The sequence below is a fragment of the Rhinolophus sinicus genome, chromosome 12 (genome assembly GCF_057876585.1).
Source record: "Rhinolophus sinicus isolate RSI-liver-muscle chromosome 12, RSI-T2T, whole genome shotgun sequence".
NCBI classification, from domain to species: domain Eukaryota; kingdom Metazoa; phylum Chordata; class Mammalia; order Chiroptera; family Rhinolophidae; genus Rhinolophus; species Rhinolophus sinicus.
Genome location: NC_142512.1, coordinates 18247412 through 18263109, shown reverse-complemented (window position 1 = coordinate 18263109; position 15698 = coordinate 18247412). Strand labels below are relative to the sequence as shown.

General features: G+C 41.5%; 1 protein-coding gene across 1 annotated transcript in view; it reads right to left on the bottom strand.

The window, feature by feature from the left end:
* Nucleotides 1–2515: 2515 nt before the first annotated feature.
* The window catches only part of METTL16 (methyltransferase 16, RNA N6-adenosine), a 70502-nt gene continuing 57319 nt past the window's right edge, over nucleotides 2516–15698 (bottom strand). The window contains exons 9-10 of the mRNA XM_019755521.3: nucleotides 10349–10522; nucleotides 2516–10216 (exon numbers count right to left, since the gene is read on the bottom strand). Of these exons, the coding sequence (XP_019611080.3) occupies nucleotides 9599–10216; nucleotides 10349–10522 (792 nt within the window). The 3' untranslated portion in view covers nucleotides 2516–9598. The remainder of the gene's footprint in view (nucleotides 10217–10348; nucleotides 10523–15698) is intronic.

Here is a 15698-nt window from a genome sequence, read left to right as displayed (position 1 = left end):
AGGTAACCTAGTAGCCAAGGCCAGGGGACCTTTGGTAAGTCAGAGTGGGGTAAAAGGTCACAGTGCACAACTCCACATAATACCTGGAACAGGTTAGCTTTGCTTTCTACCACCATGCTAGACGTAGCACAAGAAATCATGGCTATACAAAATCCCATGAGCACGGAGATACTCATTTTAGAAGGTTAGGTTCTCGACAATCATTTTTCTAAAAAGGTATAAGAAAAAATTAAGTGGATTTAAGATTGGGTTAGCCAACTGAACCTGAATCCTGACAAACCCACTCTGAATGATGAGCAGGATTTTGAATGACTTTAATAGAGGTGTATCCTATAGGGTACTCATTCAATCATCAGTGAATGGGCTCTCCAGAGCCAGAAGTTTCCACTGAAGTCTTCCTCCACTCCTTGTGAGCTGTCCAAGGACCTCGCCTGAACCTATAAAACAGGTACAATCACGTTCTATCTTCCTATTCATGTACTTTCCCCTCTTCATTGCCTCATGTGATGTCACAGCTGGAAGAGTGGAGATCACTTGGTCCAGCCTCCCAAGAGAAGGTGTCTTATCCAAAGTCACACAGCCACTGAGTGTTAGCAGGGATGAGAAGTGGCCTGGTTCTCCTCTGACTGTGTCAAACAGCCCAGCTGGGCAAATGAGTCCAGAGTCCTTGAAGACCTCACAGAAATGGGTGATGATAGGGAGATAACTTCTCCCTTCCTGTCTAAGACAGGAATACTCCTTAACTTTGCTTAGTGGTGCTCAGTAAACAAACTTGGCAGATGAGTGAGAAGGAAAGAGAATCAAGACTTAGAATCCAGGGAGTAGAGGACCTCAGAGGACACTGCACTGCCTCAGGCCACTCCGAGGAATTAAGAGCTTCTAACTGGGCCTGGGTAGATAGCCATTTCTCACCGGAGCTTATGTCTGGCCTAAAAAGGTGACTGTGGGAAGGGGCAGATTTTTATCCAGGCAACCGCCCTGGGTGTGGACACTGAGTAATAAGGAAAGAAATGCAGTTCAAAAGCAAAAAGGGAGGAGCCATGCACTTGGAGCTTTTCTGAGAAACCAAAGAGGCTAGCTAGCTAGGCTCGCTATGCAGCTAGAAGAGATGGGGGCTGTGGATGACTTGGGGAGGAGGAAACCAATCAAAGTGGAAGGCACAAGGGAAAGGATGAAGACTTCAGTTATTCCTCTGGGGAGGGGGGAAGAGGTGGCTTTAGAATAAATTAATTCAGGTCATGGGAATGAGACTGGGCGAAGTTAGTAGACAGAGGTGAAGTCTTGCAATGTGAGTCAAGAGCCAGCTGGATCAGTGGGGGTGGGGAGAGGTTGATGATTGGGAAGGCCCCTCCCAGGGCACAGAAGCTGGAATGAAGTCAGCACCCTACAGAAAGGACTATGGTCTACTGTAACAGAAGACGATGTAAGGCCCGGAGCAGTGGCCTGTCGCTGGCTGGACTGCCTAGATCCAGGGCTCAGCTCCATGCCCGTAATCAGATTTCTTACCAAGGCCCCAGAGACAACTGGGAGAGTCTCTACTGGGCAATGTTGGGGATGCTCCAGGAGCCACACACCAGCCTGTGCCTCTCCTTCCACTTCCAGGCTGGGGTCTGGGATAGAACATACCCCTACCCTCCAGCCCCCAGGCTGCTCAAGTCCCTGCCCATGACGGACACCTCAGATGGCAGTGTAAGAGCTTACCAGTCATCTCTCTGATGAGTTACTCTGATGACGCTGAACCATTCATTAAACAGTTAGGTCCTTAACCTCACACTATATACCAACACAAATTCAAGTGTTAAATGTAAAAATAATGCCAAAAAGAGCCATAATAAAATATAGGCAAACATTTTTCTGTTCCAAGGTGGTGAAGGAGGTTTCTTCCCATAAAGGAAAATATATAAAAGCTCCTTAACTGTAAAAACAAAACAAAATCACTATAAATAAAAGGAAAAGGTAAATGACAAAACAGAAGGAAGTATTGGCAAGAAGTGCCCTTGCAATTCAATAACAAAAAGAACACCTGGAGAGAAAAGTGAACATAGACCATAATCTAAAATTTATAAAACAATAAATATACAAAATAATTCATACAACATGAATATGTATAAATTATCAGAAAATGTTTGATCTTGACACTACCATAATAAAATTAAAACAATGAAAATATTCTTGCCTATCAATTGATAAAGGGTTTCTAAAGATTAGTCTTCTAATGCTCTCACAGGTGTGGTGAAAACAGGTATTTGTGGAAATGTAAGCTAGGCACAACTGCATAAAAGGTTCTTTATAGAACCTTTAAAAGAGTCATATCCTCTGCTTCAGTGATTCTAATATAAATTTATGCTAAAACAGTAAGAAAACACATAAATATTTTTAGAAAGATATTCACTAAAGCATTATTTACAATAATGAAAACCAGGAAACCTAAATTTCCAACAAGTTTAGTGAAGTGACACTCACAATATGGCATGTGAAGAAAACACGGTTGTTAATAAATGAAAATACTAACTGGTTGACTTTGGGCAGTGTGATTACCAGTAACGTTTATTTTCACAAGTTTTCTAACACAAAAATTAATGTCATAATCAGAAAAAGGTTATTATAATATATGGCTAAATGGAAAAGATTATAAAACATAATATATAGTATGATCCCCATTTGCTGTTTAAAAATATATAAGCATACAAAAATAATAAGATAGGTAAAATGTAAAATAACTCCATTTGAGTAGTGGAATTGTAAGTTTTTATTATTTTCTAAATTTCTTATAATGAAAACGCATTACTTTTGTAAAATCAAATTATATTAAAGGGAAAAACAGTTCTCCTGTGCTTTATCAGGAAGGGCCTTATATTTCTCCATCTCAACTAACGTGACCTGTTGCTGTGGGTCTACTTCCCATTCTAGTTTTTCTTCTGAAAGCTCTCCCATTTCACCCCCGAAATCAGGTTTCATCCCCCCGCCCCAAAACCTACCCAAATCTGCTCGGACGCTTAGCTCCGAAGTCCCCCAGGAATGGTTCTGGCTCCCCTTATAGGCCAGGTGAGAGGAGGGACAGCACGAGGCTGCGGCAGTAACATGGAGAGGCGGGGCTGGGTATGGGAGCTATTTCTAAGGTGGAAGATTTTAGCCCCTGGTAGTGAAGGAGATGGAAGAGTAGAGATTTCTAATCTGGACAGCTGGGTGATGCTCAAAAATATAGGAGAGAAACAGGTAGACAGTAAGTCAAGTCTGACACAGCCATGGTCCTGGGGGAGATGTCCAGTAGGTGGTTAGGTACGTGCATGTGGGAAGTTCAGGAAGGTCTAGATTTGGGCCTGATGAGTGTATAGGTGAGCAGTTGGAAGTCACGGAGATGATCGGCGCAGCCATAAGTGGGAGAAAAGAGCAAACAAGGCCCATAGACAGAATCTTTGGGATTCTCCCTTTAAGAGATGAGAAGAACTCTAAAAAAGGAGTGTGGGCAGCAACTAGACTTCAGTAGCTGAAGTGAACAAGAGTTAGGAAAGTGGAGGAAGCAAATATTAAGTTCTACTGCCTGGCAGTAGAAAAGGTCACAAACTTATGGTGTACCAGGTTTTTATAAACTACGGGATTAGTTGTCAGGATTTATAGTTATATAAATTTCTCATAAATCTGGATTTCTGGTTTCCCTAAAAAAAAAAAAAAAATCCAAAACCCTCAAAAGACCCAACAACACTGGTCACCTATTTTTGCAGGGCAATAACCAGTAGGAATTGAACAAAAGCTACTTCCTTTTAGTCAGAGCATGAGCCCCATCTCTTCTTGCCTGGCCCCTGGTGTAGGAAAGGAGGAAGTCTTGTACTTCCCCTTGTGAATGAAAAAGTCCTTATTAGTGCTCGTATAGAGGTCACTGAAAGACAGGTCAGAGTTTGACCCACAAAGCCCACCTTTGGCCCTGAAGGCAGGAATCCTGGGACAAACAAATCTGAATGGAGGACCCTGTTGGACCAGACTGGGAATGTCCATTCTCCAGCCAATCTAAGGGAGCAGGCCCTGCCAGACCCACTGTCCCAGGCCCAGCAGCGATCTCTGGCTCGCCTCCTCTTTTGGACAGCAGCAGCACATTTCCCTAGGGACGAGCTGCTGGAGCCAGCCAAGTTCCCCAGCTGGGAATTTCCTAGCTCTGGTTTCTAGACTCTCGGGCCACACTCCCTGAATGGGTCCACCAGATGGCAGGCAGCCTTTTCTTTTCTCCAGATTTTGAGTTCATTCACCCAACCAAACACAAAATTCTATGACGATTTGGTAGCATAAATGAAGAACTAATTATAAGCAATCTCACCTACTAAATCTTGCTCATTGATCATAGACTGGAAAATAATATTACCTTATAGTGCTAAATTGTACAGCTGGGTAAGAGGTGTCCTTTCTCTCTTTCTTGTGTCATATAATTTCAGTCTCCTTTCCCAGAGGTAGGTCAAATGAGCCTGGAAGTCTATTTCCATCCTAAGTGTAGCACTTGTTCCAAACCTTGAAATTTGTTACAAGATCCCTGTCTTGGATCTCTGGGCCTGAGTTCAAATCCTGTTTCTGTGACTTAGCTTTGTGAATAACCTTAGGGCAAGTCCCTTAAGTTCTCTGAGCTTCCATTTCTTTAATCTGTCACACAGGGACACCATACCACTTTGCAGGGTTAATAAATGAGACAATTTATATAGAAGATGGCCAATCAATATTGGTTTCCTGTTCGTCCCTCCAGGAAGCTTGAGTTTAGCTCTTGGTCAAAAAGTGGTAGTCGCGCCTGCTATTATATACTCGAGGTCTCGGCCTTTTCACTGGAGTTTATTGGTAGAAACGATTTTCTGACAAGAAGTCGATAACTCAAAGAAGAAGAAGAGATGAACAAGCTGAGAAGCGTACTCTTTGCGTATGTACTCGTCCAGCTGTTTTAGTACTTCTCTCACTTAACTGCTGCTGCAACTCTGTGAAGCAAGAATCCCTCATCTTTCCTGAGGAAAAGGCTTAGGAAAATTGGCTTCCCCGGTCAGGGGAACTGGAAGGTACCCATGACTGATGAACGGTGAAGTCTGCGCTCTTTTACTGTTTTTCATTCCCCTGGGGTGGTTGGAAAAGCATTTAGGATTTAAATATCCTTTGCCCTCTTAAAAACATCATAACAAGCCAAGTCTGCCAAGTTCACCTGCACTTTCTGGTCCACTCCTTCTTATCTTAGTTCCTTGGCTCAGAGTAAGCACCAGTGACCGTTGGCTTTCCTGCAGCGAAGCCAGCGTCGCTGATGGCTCTGCCTGAGCTGACACAGGGGACAGACTACACCTTACAGGGCATTCAGCAGTACACGGCCTTCACTCAGTCACAACAGTTCCTCGGAGTAAAGGCACTGCCTCCACAAGGCAGCAATTAAAATAATAAACTGCTCTTTTGGTCATTTGGGTGAGTCACAGCAGAGGGCATGAGTGTCTTTACAGAGCAGAGTGTGTGTGAGGCCCTGCTGCTAGTAGGGGAGCCCTAGGCAGGGCTTTCTAATACTGTGCTGGCACGGGCACCAAGAGATTTGTACTTGGGAGCATTAGAAACGTTCAAGAACATCAGTACCCTGCTCTAGGAGGCAGCGGCCAATTCATTCTGCTAGTCAGCCTCTTCTGGGTTTTACTGGGGTTACTGCCCATTTAGCAAACCAAATCTCCCAAGCACCAACTTCCCTAAAAAAATGTGGTCAGGTCCTTTTCCCAGGGGCACCTCTTGATGGCTGTAGAACTGCTGTACTTTTGAGACTTTCCTACTCCCAGAGGGTTCCTTAGTTTTCCAAAGTGGACCTTCCTCCTAATGTGCAAATCTATTGGGCGACCGGGCACCTGTAACATCTGATTCTGTGCTGTAAAAATAAGGGTAGATGGAACTTTTCCTTGAGTCACATGGACCCCAGGGTTAGTAATATACATGTTCTACACAGAAACACCCCTTGCGGGGCAGAAGGCCCGGCTAACTGTGTATATAACACATACCACACAGAACCAACGGTGCCAATTTTTGATGTAAACAACATATTACATGAGTGCTAGTCAGCCAGCCAGATAAACCAAAACAAGAATAAAAAGACAAAAGAACATTGAAAACAGTTTCTTTCTCAGAGCTCTCTATATGACTCTTCCTGGAACATAGAGTAATATAATGAAGACATCCAAGGCTTTTGAAAAGTTACTGTTTAAGATTACTAAAATTCTCCCTCTAGTGCCCCAATTAACTAGACACCAAGAAAAAGTTGATCCAAAGTACTGACCCAACTTGGATATATTGTAGAGTAGCAGGACAGATGGAAAGAAAAGAAAAAAATAGTCAACTGGGACTATAAAGAAACAAAAAGGTTGGAAGATTATGCCCAGATAAAAAGACCAGGGGATAGTGGAGTTTTAATTCTTTCTCCTTTTATTTTCCAAGTTTTATTTATGTGAAAATGTACTTATTTACATAAAAATATTTATCTGGGTAGCAATCGGATATTTCAAGAAAATACCAAGGACACAGTTTTATTTATTCCCACAGAGCAGTTAAGGCGCTTGATAAAAGGGCCACAGGTGCCCCCGTGTGGCTACGGAGGAAAATGCTGTGGCTTAAGTAAGATGGAGGGGCTACTCCCTTCTTTCAAGAGGCCTCGGGTTTTCCACACCTTGCAGTTTTATTACTTGTCAGAGCTTGGAAGTTGGTGTGCTCACATGATAAGCTTTGATTTCTATCAAGAGGAGAGGTTTCATGTTTTAAATAATATTATATATATTAAAGTTTTAAGTAATCAACAGGAACCCTGAAGAAAGCTGAAACTGTTCTGCAGGGACGCCAAGCCTGCTAGGACATGTGGCAGTGCTCTGGTAAGTGAGTAGTCAGATGAGGATGTGGGGTGAGGGAACCAAACGGTTGGAAGCAAAGCAGATTCCAAAGAACAAAAGCAGCTTTAGTCCTCCATGGAAAACAAGTTCAGTTTCTGTTCCCACTTTAGTTATCAGGAGATCAGAAGCCAATGTCAGGGACCAGAACAGGATTTAAGATAATACCACAAATATTTAATTCCATACCAATCCATCAACATGAACTTGACCTCCAGACATTTAAGGCAAGTATCATTCAACATTATGATACATGGGTCAATAACCTGGTTCTTTAAAGAAAAAAAAAAATCCTCTTTCCCCTATGCCAGAGGCATATCTATGCTATCACATATCACATAATGATAAAGTATATGCATAACTAAGAGAATTTTTGGATGTCTTTTAAAAATGTTTTCAATGTTCTCTCATGAGATAGAAATAAACTTCTTCTCAGAAAAGGAAATGAAGACATCCAAACGCAAAGAAGGCACTCACAGCTCTAGTAGTGAAAGCTACCCCGTCACATACTTTTCAAATTCTAAGAACATTAACTTAAAACCTATTAAAACCTCCTCCACGACACCAAGGCTTAAACATGGGGCACTGAAACACACATACAGACACAGTTATACAGCCTTTTCTCTGGGAATCTAAGTACTAGACTTAAACAAAGGCTAATTAATATTGTGCCTGAAATGCATTTTGAACAGGCAAGGAGTGTAAATAAACACACTACTGTTACCATGTGTAAAAATACTTCTAAGATGTTAAATTAAAAAAGCATAATATAAAACTGAAATAATAAAAAATAAAAATAAAAAAGCATATCTCACAACATGAGTAAACCAAAGTCAAACCCACACAATCACACACCCCATCTATAGAAGGAAATACTAAAATACCAGTAGTGGCTGTGTTTGAGAAGGTTGATACTTTGTTGCCATTTTCTACTTTCACTTTTCCAAATCTTTAGAGCACTGTGCTAATTCTTTTTTAATGAAGCAAACAAGACTGACTACTTATCAAATGAACAGTTGCCACTTAACTCAATTACCCTAAAATTCTATCAAGATAGAAACTTAGGTTTGGGTCTGGCATACGATTCAGATGTGTCATCAGAGGTAAGGAGAGCAGGACAGCGTGGGTGGGTGCAGGAGGAGGACCTGGACAGGAGGAAACCAAAGCCATGGATTGAATCTTGGCTCAGTGTGACCCTATGCGTGTTTCCTCCTCTTGTCAGATGAGAGGATGGACTAGAATCGTGGTTCCTAATGCTCAGGGGGTTATTGACCCCTCTTCTCTCTAAATCAGGAACTCCTCTCCAGGAACACACACACACACACACACACACACACACACGCATGCACGCATGCACACGCTCACAGAGCTTTTGGAAACAATCCAGGAAGTTCATGGATTTTCTAGAGGGTCATGAACTGGGTAAGAACACTGATTGGTTAACATGTTATCTTCTGTAGCTCTGTCTCCACTGCCACAGGAAGGTATAATATAGTCCTATTTTCGTTTCCTGTATCTTTGCTGAGGGCCTGGTCTTGCTGCTGCCAAAATATGCCAAGGTCATCAGTATTCTGCCCTAACCAATAGCCACGTTTCGAAAGTGTGGCTTAATTACTCAGCCCCAGTCTTCTTTGCAGATAACAAGGAGTTCTGGCACCATCCTCAAAAATGTCAGTCTAAAAAGAACCGTAGGCTGCTGGTATAAAAGCAGGCTGTGAAAGTCAAGCACAGCAGAGGGTAACTGAAATACCAAGGGAACAAAACAAAGCGAGACGCCTTTTCCAGAGGCATTCTGCTGTGCCCTGACATTCCAATTAGAAACCTGTGTTAAGAACACGCTTACCCAGGCCTCAGTTCTCCTATGCTAACAGGTAAGCAAAGAGGGGACAACAAAGGAATCCACAAGAAGCAGTATTTGATCAGGTACAACTTATGTGCCAATAGATGAGAATTTCTTAAGCAACCTACCACACATAAGTATCTTGCTCCATTTCTTATTTCTATCATTTACCCATTCAAAGCCAAGAAAATATTTTCCCCAACCCCAGTGTTCAAACACAATCAACAGTTCTCAATTCTGAATACTCTTATATTGACAACAAAAGTTCCACTTCAAATGTCATATACTAGTGAAACTGCTACGAAACAGTACTTTCAATAGGTTGGAGGTAGGAGTATGGCTTCCTTCTGTTGTGTCTTTCAGTCACATCTGGGAGTTTTGCTTACCTAATTCTGTTTCTGAAATAAGCAACATCAAAACAGCCGTGAGTCAGGAATGTGATGGCTCCAGGCGCTCCCCAGACCAGCCCTTCTTCTGGCATTACTAGCTTTCTCTCTCTGACATTCCCACCGCCTACCATCAGGCCAGTTTTTTTCTCAGTTCTGACCCAAACCAGATTCCAAAAAGAATCCTTTTGGCCTCAGAGAAGCAGTCTAAAGCGAAGGTGGGATCACCTTAAATCAGCTTTAAATCCCTTATGAGTTTTCTGATGGCTTTTTATTGATGCCGATACAATTCTTCCTCTTGAACTACCACCATACCACAATGCCCTGTAACTTTAAAAAAAAAGGGGGGGGATGGTAGTTACAAATGCATTAATCTGTTTCTGTTTTTAAAGATAATTCCTAATAACGCTACCAATAAACCCATGGCGGAATTCTTCTTGCCACTCCACAGGCCACTCCAAAGCAAGCTGCTTTAGAGACTTCTCGACTGTGCAAGAAGTTTGGAGTTAACTCGCCACAAGCCTGAAAATTTGGTTACGTATGTAGGTACAAAGCTGGTTCATCAAATCCCTGTTCTGGCCCTCAACCCAGTGCATTTCAACCAAGGCATCATCTACCTCCTTCTTAACGTTTATCAGACACTTGAATAGGTAACGTCCGGCCACTCCTTGGAGATGGTTCCCTCTGTCAGACACTGGATGGTGGAACTGCTCAGAAGCCTCTCCGACTTGTGCTCCATTGCTACAGCCTTTACAACTTTCTAAAACCTCCATCTCTCCCTTCTCCTCACTCCTTTCATCCTCCATGGGTTCTGGGTTTTCTTCCTGGGAAAGCGAGTCCTGGTTTGGGCCTGGGTCCCCAACAGTGGCAGACTCGCCTTCCCGTAGAGCAGGCCCCCACAGGGCACTTTCCTGGGGGGCCGGGTCCGGGCTACTGCCAGACTCTTTGGGAGTGAACCTTTTCTCTTCCAAGGCTTGGATGACGTCCTCAGGAGCACGGGGCACTTCTCTCAATTGTCTCACTCGTTCTCTTTTCTTTCTCCTTAAATGAATCCAGGAGTTTTCTACAGCTGTCAGGAAAAGGCTAACTTCCTCTTTTCCACAGGGAACGCGTTTATGTTCGACCTGTTTGGAGGAAAAACAGGATTTTATAGGAAATCATTTTCCTGCTCTCAAAACTCCTTTAAAAAAGAACAAGAAAAGAAAGAAAGAGATTATTATGGTATAAGTACTTCTTCAATGTGCATAACCAGGTACCTTCAGATCGGTGAGAATTTTTTCAATCCACGTCGTCACAACTACTATGCCTTCAGCTGTCTCGGAGCCCAGAGGAGATGCTTTGAGGGCCAGTTCTTTCATCACAGACTCTAGCACTACAAATGTAATGGGTTTCCTTGGCTTCTCTAATTTTCTTCGCTTACTTGGTGGTGACTGAAAGAAAAGAAGGCAGGGGAGAAGAGGGGAAATTTACCCAAATAATTAAATCCCATGTATTATAATGAACTCAGCTAGTGAAATTTCCGTGACTTCTGCTACCAATTACATAGCACTAAAACCACAAAGACCTTTCTTTGCATGTTTATTTTTTTTTAAACAACCCTGAAAAATAGCGATCATCACCTCCGCATTTTACAGAAGGGAAAACTAAGATACAGAGAGGCTATGTCACCAGCTCAAGGTCACAGAGCTAGTAAGTGCAAACTTAGGATTTGAACCCAAAACCCAAGTTCTTTCTGCCATACCACACTTCCGGTGTTCTGGCTATCCTCAGATGTAACTCCTCCTATTACCAAATATCGTGGATCACCCTGTTGCGCCCCCAACAGGTTAGTGTAATTACTTCCTTCATGGCAACTCAAAGACCCTGGGGGCACCGTGTTCTTTTCTGTAAAGAACTGCACAGCTTAAAATCATCGACTTGTAGTCTGAGTTTATATTTGCTGAGGCTTGAAAGAAGGCAGCTGTGAGCCCCAGCTTTTGAGCGCACATACTTGGAATGACCAGGGCACTGAGATCACACAGGCAAGAGAGGAGCACCGCTGCATCTCGGCTAATGAGTCAGGCCAGTGACTAGCTAAGCTCTGTCCCTCAGCTGGGGAGAGAGGACAGCAGTGCCGATGAGAACAGTGGATTAGAGAGCTGGTTCCACGTAATTCAAAATTGTCATCTTTCTTTCTGTTTTAAGCTTGGAAAGTGAACTATACTCTATCCACTAGAGGGACTCAAGTTCCATTTTGAAAACCAAATGACACTGCTGTATTTAAAATGTATTTCTTTACTCCTTTAGTAAAAACTTACTAAATATTTTAATGACTCTTAGCTAAGACCAGCTATATTGTGGACACTTTAAGAGACAGACTTGTACTTATTGACAAAATTTATCAAACCTTTTAAAAAATTAAGGTAATTCTAAGGTCAGTGTCAAAATGAGAAGGTAAGGATTATAAGGAGAAAGTCTAGTTAAGAGAAACACCTAGTTAGTTAGCTTGAAGATCCTTTCCTATGAAAAGGAGTCCCTGATAATTATGCTGCTGTTAAAACTCCAGTTCTACCTGGAAACAGTGACAGAGCACGTGCGCGCGCACACACACACACAGACACACACACATACACACACAGAGTAAGATCCAATTAGTGGGTGGAACTAACCAGCAACCCCATACCCCATACACATACAACAAAATAGCCAGTTTATTCTATGTTAGAAAACTTTTAGACGGTATTTCTAAGAAACAATTGACATTTTCTCTTTACACCATTAACTAATAAAAAATAAAAATGAAAGAACACTAGAAAACAAGCTTAGAAGAAAAGGACTAAAACCAAAGGGTATCTGTTTGAGTAAGAACCTGCTCTTGAGAAAGGAATAGTGGACTCTAAGCCCTGAGTCTGAACTTGCTCAATTAAGGTTTCAGACAAGAAGAGACAAATTCATATTGACATCACGACAGTAGTATTGTTATTACTCAAACACCCAGCGTTAGAAACATAGCTTCTACAGTCCACGAAGAGCCTAACACTTTGCACTAAGGAGCTTAGGGTATGATTATGACGCTCGGGAGGAAGAAAGATGGTGGTGTGTAGGATGGGGCACAAGAATCAGACTCTCCATTCCACTCCCCAACATCCAAGACTGTTATCATGGAGACATGAGTCACTGTAACAGGGCCATCCCTGACAGCGCTCCTAGCCACCAAAGGTCCTCGGCAAATACAGTAAAAGGATAGTGCCTCGTATCTCTTCTCACAGAGGGAGTGATCGTTTGTGCTTACAAACTCCAACCCGCAAAGTGAAGGTACGGCTGTGTTTCTCATGTGTTTTGCTAGAGCCAGCCTGCTGTGCTCTTTCTCCACAAGTAAGAACGGACTAATCATGATTTCTAGAATTTAAGGAGAGAAATACATCCTCACCAAACCTAACAAGTGTTCTATCAAGGATCCACTTTCCAAGTTTTGAGGGTGCCAGGAACAACAGAACAGAGAGTTTATTGCCCTGATACCCCAGGGCCCAGGGCAATGAATGGTCCTGATATCCCAGGACTAAAATGAAAACTTCTCTGTGTCACATATGGCTCTTTTACGGTGCTTGCATCCTGGCACCAGTTTTCCATATACAATGATAACTGACAAATCTGGATACACATATACACACACATGTTCTCAGGATTGTTTTAGTTTTACACTATTATAGAAACTAGGCACTCAAGAGACAGATAATTTATACTCTAGAAATTCTAAAGCAAAGTTTTTAAATGATTGAAGATTAACTTAAGCCTGGCTTATAGCAATCATTCTTTCCCCCCTCATGTTTGTACTGAGAATTCTTAGTAGGCAGGGCCAGAGTAAAATACAGGAACAGGTCTTAAGAAATTAATAGTTAAGATCAACCCCACAGGTCTCTGGTAGTAGATAATTTTATCCCCAGCCACAACACAATTAAATAGAAGCTGTCTATTCTTCCCCCAATTGAGATGGTCTTATTTTGCTAATATGCTTGTAATCTCAAACCACAAATGTTTTAAATGAAGAGTGCTACACTCAAAGTATCATAATCTCGTTTATCAGGTAAGATAATACAAATAATTCATCATTTTTAAATGTAATTAAAAAAAAATCAATCCTTTAAAATGGCTAATTCAGTTTAATGCAAAGACCAGAAGGTGAATTTACAACTGATTTCATATTAGAAGATGCACTACTATGTTACCCAGCTGAAATTACAATGCGAAAGAAGTTTACCCCACAGGAGACACAGGGTTTGTATCTTTGGAACTGCAAGTATTCAATGAATAGTAATCAACAGGGGAAGAAGCTTCAAGTGTTACTTTGTTGCAGTGCTAAAAACACATTCGATTGAAACCATAAACTGGACAAAAACAGTTCTTAAATTTTAAAATATGCTTTACCTAGCAGTGCTGTTTATACATTTCTTAAATCCACACTCTTACTTTAATTTCTAGATCTCAGTGGTGTGATCAGTCAAGAGACTTTCAAATTAAGTGTAACTTGACACAAATCCAGTAGTATTACCTGCCATGCTGCCAAAGCTCTGCTATTAACTACAGCTAAAGCAAATACTCCCAATGAGGCCACACACTGCAGGAAATCATTAAGTTCACCCTAGTATACGCAGGAAGAGAGTCATTCACTAGAGATCTGCTGAGCATGAAGCCACAGCCTCCTTGTTTTGACAAAGCAGCTTCTAGAATGGTCTTGAAGGGGAAGGAACACTTTAGACCATTGCCCTGCGATCTCGGCTGCCACATGGTGAATGGCTACTGCCCCAGGTCCTCCAGGAACAGGCAGAATGCCTGTGAGCTGTCGACTAAGCACAGGCTATCACTATTGGAAGAAACAGAGCCAAGGGGCCCACACTGACACCTGGCATGAATACAAACAGGAGGTGAGCTGGGAAGGCCAGCCAGACTACCTCACCAACTGTGCCTTATCCAAACGTCTGTCACCTCTGCCCGTGGAGTGGACTGGATATTTTGTTGTCTAAGGGTGTAGCTTCCCTATTAACAGTCCAGTGGACATTTCTATTGTTACCGTAATCTGACAGATTATTGTTTAAAATATCCCGATCATCTCCAGGATATCAGTAAAAATTGCAAAAAGTTAAAAAGCAAGGGGAAGAAAAGTTTATGTAGAATGCTACTTATCTAAAAAGGGTGGTTATAACTCTGCAGGTGTATTTCCTTATTAAAAAAAACAATGGAAGGATAAATTATGAAACCGTTTAAATAGAAACCTACAGAGCAGCGAGGGATTAGGGTGAAAGACAAGAGAAAGAAGCTCGACTTCTGACTACATCTTTTTATTCTGAGATTTGATATTGACACCATGTAAATATATTTCATAATTACAAAACAAAATTAAATAATACAAAAAAAGGCAATCCCTAAAATATAAAGTCAAATGAAACAAATGACCCTAGCTGTGTATACAGACTTGGTGACTATAAAACTCACAAAGAGGAAACATTCCAAATGACCTTAAAATCCATCATGAGATTGTCCCCAAGAACAAAAAGAAAAAGAAAAAGAAAAAAAATAGCATTTTCACAAATCTTTTTGTTGATAGTAATGTTAATTCTGAGACTTGTGGTGCATCGTGGGTCAAAACAAATGAGTAATTATGTTAGTATGGTTGATGACTGATATTTTTGACAAGGAATTTTTGGTGGGAGATATAGATGGACAATTGATAATGTTAAATAGAAACCGAATAGAAAGTATCAGCATGAACTTAGAATGTACTTCATTTTTAAAAAGAAAATAATTATTCCTAGCTCTACCCACAGAAAAAGTCTATAAACAATGACCAACCTACTGCTCAGATAAATACCTCTAAATACCATTTACCACTAAAATAAACAAGAGGTCCTCGGAGAAATGATTGATTCCAGGTTTGGGATGGAAAAATAGATGAGCCAGGAACAACTTGTCCTACTAGAAAGCAAGGAAGCTACCAAAACTCTAACTGCCACGTTAAGAAGACTCAGGAGTCAACTTGAACAAACTCTCCTTGGCTGATGATGGACAAGCTGGGCATCAATACAGACAAGCGTAACGGGCTGAAAAATAATGAAAGTGTAAATCCATGAGTTCATAATACTCTACAAACAAAAACTAAACCACCCTGTTTGGTCAGTTTTGGGAGACAGGGAACCACTAACTCATCATCCTTTTTTCTTTTTTTTTTCCTTCTCTTTTTGTAACTCATCACTCTTAAAACTGAAAAATAAAGCAAAAGAAGCAAGCACTTATCCTGACTTTCCTAGATGAACTGTCCAGTAACCAAGTAATTGATAAGGGGAACTTTCTCTTTACAAAAGTACTCAGCTAATAAATAAAGAAGGAACAAGAGAATTCAAATACCATCATTTTACAACTCTAAATGAGTTAATGGATCTAGGCAATGGTCATCAATGGCTGCTCACATTACAAAATGACACAAGCAAATATGTGCCTCCTGCTGGAAGTGTACCACACACACCACCTAGAAAGTAGTCCTACTCCTCCCCTCCCCCCGTCCCCAAATCAAGCCTGTATCTGATCAAGCCTCTAGATCTAACTACCAATTTACAGGAAAGGCAGGGTCTGAGG